Below are 7,466 nucleotides of genomic sequence, written 5' to 3'. Positions count from 1 at the left end.
ACGCTGGTAAATTTCTTGGGGATAATTAAATTTCTGGCTATTTTAATTTGGCTTTTTAACGTATTCAGGTCGAATTGAAATTGATTATATGTGTTACAATGGGTTACGATATCGTTTTCGTTAAGAAAGTTTTCCGAGTTAGGGTCAGACGCCATTATACCTTTGAATAAGCCAGAGTTTTCCAATAGTCGAATTTTCATTTCTGAAATAAATTTATCAACTAATTCGAAATAGGTGGACCTCAACTGGTCAATCAGGGTTTTTGCTTCCGTTTCCCTGTTACCCGTTGTACTCGTTACCACACTATGTTTTAATCTCTTGTTAGGGATTATTTTACGTTTCCGTAAAGCTATCTGTTCGCTGTTACGATCAGGTATTGCAATAAAAGCAGATTCTGCGATTTTAGTAGCTTAAAATTAAATCAAAACGTTCCGAGTTCCTACATTCTTCTAAGGTCTTAACGGTAGCTTGGCAAATGGCAACGGCTTCCGTTAAAATAACTTTCGAACTTTGCAAGTATTCCGACAGGGAATTCGTTACGCCTAATACTTCGTCTAGTGCGACAATTAATATTAAGTTGTTAAAGTTATGTAATTGGGATATATACCCACGACACTCAGCAGCTTCCTCTGGTTTTCCGTTTTCAATTAGATTCTCTAACGTTAAAACTACGGAAACGAGTCTATTTCTAAAATAACTAACCTTTTTTTTTACTCCACCACCGAGTGTCGCAGCTTTGTGGCATTTTAAGTATCTCATAGCCCAGATCTTTTTGGGAGTTTTCAAAATATTCGCTTCTAATAACCGAATTGCTTTGAAAATTGTATATGGCCTGAACCAAACCAAGTAGTTCCCTAACTGCCAATATTTTGGAGCAACAGTCAACTAAAACTAAATTTAAGCGGTGCGCGTAGCAATGCACGTACGGACAATGTCCGCCTACTGCCTCTTCTACTTTCACCCTCACTCCTTTTACGTGTCCGCTCATTACACTTGCCCCGTCATATGTCTGTCCAACGCAATTCTCCAGTTTTAAACCAGCCTCTGTCAAAAGATTTATAATTGCCAAGCTGATATTCTCAGAATCGAACTTATGTAAATCAGTGAAACCTAGAAATCTTTCTACGACACCTATTTCTATTCTAGTATATCGAATACAAACGCTTAGCTGCTCCACCCCTGCATTGTCTCGGGTTTCATCGGCAATTACAGAGTAAAACCCACCGGATTCGATGACCTCTTCGACAATCATTTTCCTTACTAAATTTGCACAAATGTCAATTATTTCATTTTGTACAGTGCTGTGAATATATTTTGCATTATTGGGCATACTCTCGCATTTGGCTTTCAAATCAGGACATTTTCTTTTCAGAAGTTCTAAAATTTCAATAAAATTTCCTCTGTTTCCAATTTTATCGGCAGATGTATTCCCCTGAAGTGCTAAATCTTGTTGAGAACATAAAATTATGACTTCCACGTGTGCAGATAATACCTCTCTATTTCTAATTACGTCAAGTCTATGGTGGCCATTAACCTGACACGCTATTGATCCACGATATTTTAATTCAGTGTAGTCTAAATACATTCTATAAGCTAGTTGGTGGGAAGATTTATTCGAAGTGAAATGTTCTTCGAATTTTTTCGCCATATTTTTCCAATCCGAAAATCCGTTCACAAATCCAGTATTTCTACTGCCTAGAAAATGACGGCAACAAAAGCAGTAAACTGCATTTTTTGCAACTGAATACTCAAGCATTCGATATTTGTCGTACCAAGAAGAAATGAAACCTCGATTTTTACCACCCATTAAAGTTTTAGGAAAAGGATTGAGTTTAGGCTGAACTGGAAGGCAATCTTTATCTAAACTAATATCCAATTCGTGTAAGCGCACTTCTGTTAAATTAGTTAAATCTTGCACATCGGCAGATATAGTAGGGTTTCTAATAATTTCGGCTTCATTACTTAGTGCAATGTCTAAAGCAGAACTGACGTTTGGAAGAACCTCAGAAATATTACCACCTTCGAATTCTAAACCCTCTTTATTTCCCAAGCTTTCCCCGGGACTATCATTATGACTCTTGCCTGACGATTTCAAAAAACGTTCCATTGCGCCTTTCTGACTACTAACAACACCATCTTCTCTCTTGCGCTTCTGGCGTTTTTGGGCCCCAGATAAAAACTTTCGAGTGCTCATATTTTAAAACTTAATTTAAAACCAATTCTAAACGAAGCTTGTAATAGCTTAGTAGTCTCGAAAAGACTGTTTGGATAAAGCAGAGCTATAGTATATGTAAATATAATAGCTAATTAGGTTTCAAAAAGGCAGTGGGAAAATCAGCTATAAATAGCAAATTAGCCTTGAAAAAGGCTGTTTGGAAAATTAAGCTACAATAGCTTATTAGCCTTGAAAAAGGCTGTTTGGAAAATTAAGCTACAATAGCTTATTAGCTTTGAAAAAGGCTGTTTGGAAAATTAAGCTACGATAGCTTATTAGCCTTGAAAAAGGCTGTTTGGAAAATTAAGCTACAATAGCTTATTAGCCTTGAAAAAGGCTGTTTGGAAAATTAAGCTACAAATAGCTTATTAGCCTTGAAAAAGGCTGTTTGGAAAATTAAGCTACAATAGCTTATTAGCCTTGAAAAAGGCTGTTGAAAAATCAACTATTAAATCTAGTTAAATTCTGGCCAAAAGAGACTCGAAATTGAGAACTATCTTGCTCAGGAGACGAAAACGAAATGACGATTGACGAAACGCGAGGCCCTAATCACGGACGGACCCCGTTCGATGGTCACTGAAATCACGTGACTTCGCAAAAGAGGGAAAAAGGGGAAACCCAAATTCCTCAATATTTGAAAGAATAACCCCTTCCTATCAAAGCAATAGGCTTGGGCTTTACCTCTGCTGGGACGAGAAAGAGAGAAATCCAGTTTTGGCAATCCCCCCCTCCGGTCCTCTTCACTGACGTCGTCAAATTCCAAGAAACTAAATGTCTTTGTTGTGTGTATTGTAGCTTCTCACTGACACCGAGGCAAAAAGACAGGTGTCCCTGCACTTTGCGGCCTAGCATGAGGTATTTCCCCCTCCCGGCGTCACCATCTCTTATCAGTCAATTCAAAAGAAAAAGTTTTTTCAAGGGGAAAATCTATAATCACGGACAGCGTTGCCAACCGTACTCTAATTATAGTACATTTCGATAAAATTAACTTTCGATTTTCTTCGTTTCCAATCTGTTATATTACTCTCAGTAGGCTAAAAATGGAAATATCAAATCTTATTTTACAAACTAGTAACTAAAAATATTGAGGGTTATAATAGGCACCGTTTCAAAAATTTAGAGGCCCCCAAAGTAGGCCTTCACTTTTTCAACGTAGGCACGTGCCTACTTGTGCCTATTGCTGGCGCAGCACCGTAACCAGGATTTGATTTCAGGGTGGGCACGCAATGGAAACAAATAAAAAATTGTACATACAACCATACGGTCCAGGGTGGGCACGGCCCGACCGCCCCCCCCCCCCTGGTTACGGCCCTGTGCTGGCGGGGAGCCTGCTCTCATAGAAATGGTCTTTAGACCGGTTACCCGAACAACGTTAAGAAATCCTCCAAGATCTTCTGGTCAGTCTATTCGCTAACGAAAACTCCGGCAGCGCCCCCTATCCACACTGCGTGTAACTGTATAGTGGTGATCAGCATTCAGCAAATAGTGGTGTGCTACTGATGAGATGGTGGTATTATATACGTTTTAACAGCGAATTAGTGTTTTCTTGGTAAGTAGGATTGAATGTCAAGTTTAAAGACATAATGTTTGGTTCTAATTATATACTGTCATTAAGATTTGAAGTCCTTTTGGATTTACTTAAAACATTGTTAGAATAGGCCTTGGAGCAATATTGTTCAAATAAAAGATGACATCTCAAAAAGGTATGCTAACATTTAATTGGTATTCTATTATATTATCCTATTTTAACCTTTATTTATTCCATAATAGTGAATCTCACCATGGTTGAAATTTGGAAATACATTGGGGAAAAGCCAAGAGCCTTAGAAGAAGGAGAACGGATGTTTAGAGAAAGCCCAAAAGGATCAAAATGGGAACAAAATGGAGAAAGTTGCTCGGGCCAAATTTTCGTGGCTTAAAAAAGTACAAGTATTGGAATATGGCCTCTTAATTAACTTAAATAATCCATTTCTAGCTTTTAGTCCAGATGGATTATACATGGAAAATGGAGAGATAAAATTACTCGAGATTAAGAAGAAAATATCAATTGAAGATGCTGTCGCTCAAAACAAATTTAACTTCTTGAAAATTGGAAAAGACGGAATTTATTTACCAACTAACGATTGTAGAAGCTACTATGCACAAATTCAGCTTGGCCTTTATGTGTTAAACATAAAAACATGCTCATTTTTCTTGTATTCTCCCAAGGGCTATCTTTTAATTGATATTCAAAGAGACGAAGATTATTTGAAACAAAACATAGTCAAATTGTGCAATTTTTATTTCAAATTATATTTACCATTACTAGTCAAGAGTAAGTGATTTTTAAAACAAAAAAGTTCCTATTTTGTACTGTGCCAATTAGTATTATATAAGAAAAGTAAAATGAATTTGATCAATTAATGTTATAAATGAATTTTTACTTGAAGTCTTATTTATAATAAAAGATTTTTAAACTTATTTGATAAAAATTAATAAAATAATCATCATCGTCATTAAATAAGATTTAAACTTAGTCATCAAATTTATCATCTGCTAGAATTGGTTTTAGTAAATTTACTAATCCACATATGACCTTCAGAATTTCGTCACAGTAGGGAACTAAATCAAGGTCAAATTTATCATTTAAAATTTTAAATAATTTGATTCTTTGAATGGCTATCTCCACGTGAACACGAGCTGATGCAATTTTTTTGATTTTTTACACTTTCTTCCTTACTAAACTGTTATTTTTCTCAAAAATGGAGGGATGTGTAGAGCTATGCCATTGGCCGCACATTCATCTTCAATAAGGAAGCCTAAATTTAAGTTGAATGAGTTTTAAAATATTTTTTTAGCATATTACACTTTTATGCATACCTTTGTCAACCATAATTCCATCAATAAATTGTTCACAAAGATTTATGACCCCACTCTCAATGGTGACTTCCTTGTCGCTTACTTTTCCACCCCAGGGGTCGCTAACGAGCGTGATCATGCCAGAAGGTGAAATTCCAATGAGAATTTTTATTGTGTTAGTTCCTTTATAATGGATGTAGGTTGCCACTCTGTCGTGAAATGTGTTGGGCTTCATCATAGGTACTTCTGAGCAGTCCAACACAATGCGAGTATTATTAAACTCTTTAAAACATTTAGGAAAGTTACTTCTGATATTTTCCATATCCGGCCAAAAGATAAATTTCTTCAAAACTTCAGCAAGGGCACAAAGGGTTCTTTTGAAATATGTTGAAACTGTTCGATTCGAAATGACAAATAATGAAGCCAAAGCGTCAAATGTCAAATTTGACTTAAGCTTCATTAGGGTTAACAGCACCCTATATTTCACAGGCATTAGAAAATTAGAGCTTGCTCTGGTTTTCAAGCCCTAAAACCTCACTTGAAAGGCTTTCAAATAGTTCTTTCCCAATGCCAGTAAGAGACACAAAATCAGCATTTTTCATTCCATTGCTTGAAATTCCAACTCTTGACCCAGCAAAATACTTTCCATGGTCCAAATAAACTTGAACACCAATAGACGCATTTATTACTCTAGATGGTTTGTGAGATTGGTCCTTTCCTTGAGCTTCAGTTGTTACTTCAGATAGCATAGCTAAGTTTGATAATGACAAAAACTTTATCATCCGGAGCTGGTTCACTTGCGCTTTTAACAACTTTTGGAGCAATGGAATCTGTTATTGGTGATGTTGAACATAGAACTGCTTGATTTAAAATTAAATTTGTGTTATTATTCTATTTATTATTTCACAAAAGTTTACCATAAAATAAGAATACCTTTAGAACGCTTTACGTAACGTTGAGCTCGTTCTTTTAATCTAACTTCGGTTGATTCTTTAATTGGCTTACATGGCAATTTTTGGGAGGGAATGGCGTTACATTTCAAACGTCTTCTTACAGATCTACCATCTATTGATGAGTTTTTCGATTAATTTATTTTAAAAAAATTAATATTATTTGCATCTCACCATTTCTTTCCAAGAAGTCATCAGCTGTAAAATGGGCGCTACAAATCTGAGCCCACTTACTAGGCCTTTTCCCCGACTTTATCTTTGTTAACCATACATTTAAAAGTTTCTTACAACTTGGGAATTTATGAAATGATAATCCTGGCTTTGGTTCTTAACTATTTTCTTCAGTTTTACGTTTTTTAAGCGCAGTATTATTGCAAAAAGGGACCGCACAACTTCTCCCACCTCTAGCGTTAATGTGAACCGCCATATTTCTTGGATTTGTTTTGATTTGGATCACCACTATACGCTGGAAAACCAAGCTGCAGGGGTAGCGACGGCAGCGCCACCTATACCCGTTTCGCTAGCGAATATCCCACGCGCGCGTCCTTCATTTTCTGGAGACGCGGGATGTCTTACATTCGACGTAGTTTAAGCCTCGCACGTTTCCCCAAACGCTTTCTAGCACTGTGCCAATGAATCCTTAGACGTTCCAAGTGTATACAAATATAATTTCGTGGTATCTCCTATTTCGGCAGCACTAGCGATAGATCAGTTTATTTGTACCTTAAAAGAAGGAAATCAAGTCGCGAAATCTGAGGGCGCATCCTTGGCTTTCGGCTTTTGTGGTCGAATTCCTAAACACACTATTATTCTTAATTTATTCTTAGCTTATTGGTCCATCAGTATAAGTTGGTAGCTAGGAGCAAAAAACACAAGGAGAGCGCAGCTAGCCTTTAAACACGCTAACGAAGGGTTGTGTACGAATTTCATTGGACGAGCGTCACGAGCCTTTACGATGAACGTTTTACGGGCGGGGGGGGGGAGACAATTTCAGAATTTTCCCCTTCCGACGGCAGCAGGCACTAAAGCGTCTAACCAATGGCCAGAGTTATTTAGATTTCTTGAGAAATGAGCTAGAACAACAACTTGACGAGCTGCCGTTGGCGCAACAAGCAAGACTGTGGTTTCAGCAAGACGGTGCCCCGCCTCATTACCACAGAGCCGTGAGAGAATACCTAAACAACGAATTTCCACAACGATGGATAGGGAGAAACGGTCCCGTACACTGGCCAGCAAGGTCGCCCGATCTGACTCCGTTGGATTTCTTTCTTTGGGGCTTCGTCAAGGACAAGGTGTACGCCACTCCGGTTGAGACCCTCGAAGAGCTGCGTCAACGAATTGTAAGCGCTTAACGGGAAGTAATCCCGGAAATGATTCAAGCCGCCTTCGACAATATGATTGTTCGCGCCCAAGCCTGCATCGCAGCCGAAGGTGGTATTTTCGAAACGTACTTATAAATTTTG

General features: G+C 37.6%; 1 protein-coding gene across 3 annotated transcripts; it reads right to left on the bottom strand.

Annotated features, from left to right (window-relative positions):
* Positions 1 to 4,480: 4,480 nt before the first annotated feature.
* Positions 4,481 to 6,524, bottom strand: LOC149925395 (uncharacterized). Of its 3 annotated transcripts, none has more exons than XM_090160472.1 (5): positions 6,178 to 6,524; positions 5,987 to 6,118; positions 5,592 to 5,913; positions 5,075 to 5,446; positions 4,481 to 5,013 (listed from the first exon to the last, which is right to left on the bottom strand). In XM_090160472.1, the coding sequence occupies exons 3-5, from the start codon at positions 5,833 to 5,835 to the stop codon at positions 4,934 to 4,936; spliced, it is 696 nt and encodes a 231-aa protein (XP_090016598.1). In that variant the 5' UTR covers positions 5,836 to 5,913; positions 5,987 to 6,118; positions 6,178 to 6,524; the 3' UTR covers positions 4,481 to 4,933. The 3 variants fall into 3 exon arrangements, with proteins under 3 accessions (XP_090016598.1, XP_090016599.1, XP_090016600.1); XM_090160473.1 differs by having other exon boundaries at positions 5,592 to 5,910; XM_090160474.1 differs by having other exon boundaries at positions 5,987 to 6,111.
* Between the last annotated feature and the right edge of the window lie 942 nt (positions 6,525 to 7,466).

The sequence above is a fragment of the Leiobunum rupestre genome, chromosome 10, assembly GCF_980474605.1.
Source record: "Leiobunum rupestre chromosome 10, qqLeiRupe1.1.hap1, whole genome shotgun sequence".
In the NCBI taxonomy this organism is placed as follows: Eukaryota; Metazoa; Arthropoda; class Arachnida; order Opiliones; family Sclerosomatidae; genus Leiobunum; species Leiobunum rupestre.
Note: the sequence above shows the minus strand (reverse complement) of the source record. Positions and strands in the feature narration are given on the sequence as shown.

What these genes read in the sequence shown, in the direction of transcription:
- LOC149925395 (XM_090160472.1), bottom strand. Translation starts at nt 5,835, where the DNA reads ATGATAAAGTTTTTGTCATTATCAAACTTAGCTATGCTATCTGAAGTA. An exon ending in ACTATTTGAAAGCCTTTCAA is followed by an intron (nt 5,447 to 5,591) that starts GTGAGGTTTTAG and finishes CGAATCGAACAG; the next exon opens with TTTCAACATATTTCAAAAGA. An exon ending in TGGAATTATGGTTGACAAAG is followed by an intron (nt 5,014 to 5,074) that starts GTATGCATAAAA and finishes ACTTAAATTTAG; the next exon opens with GCTTCCTTATTGAAGATGAA.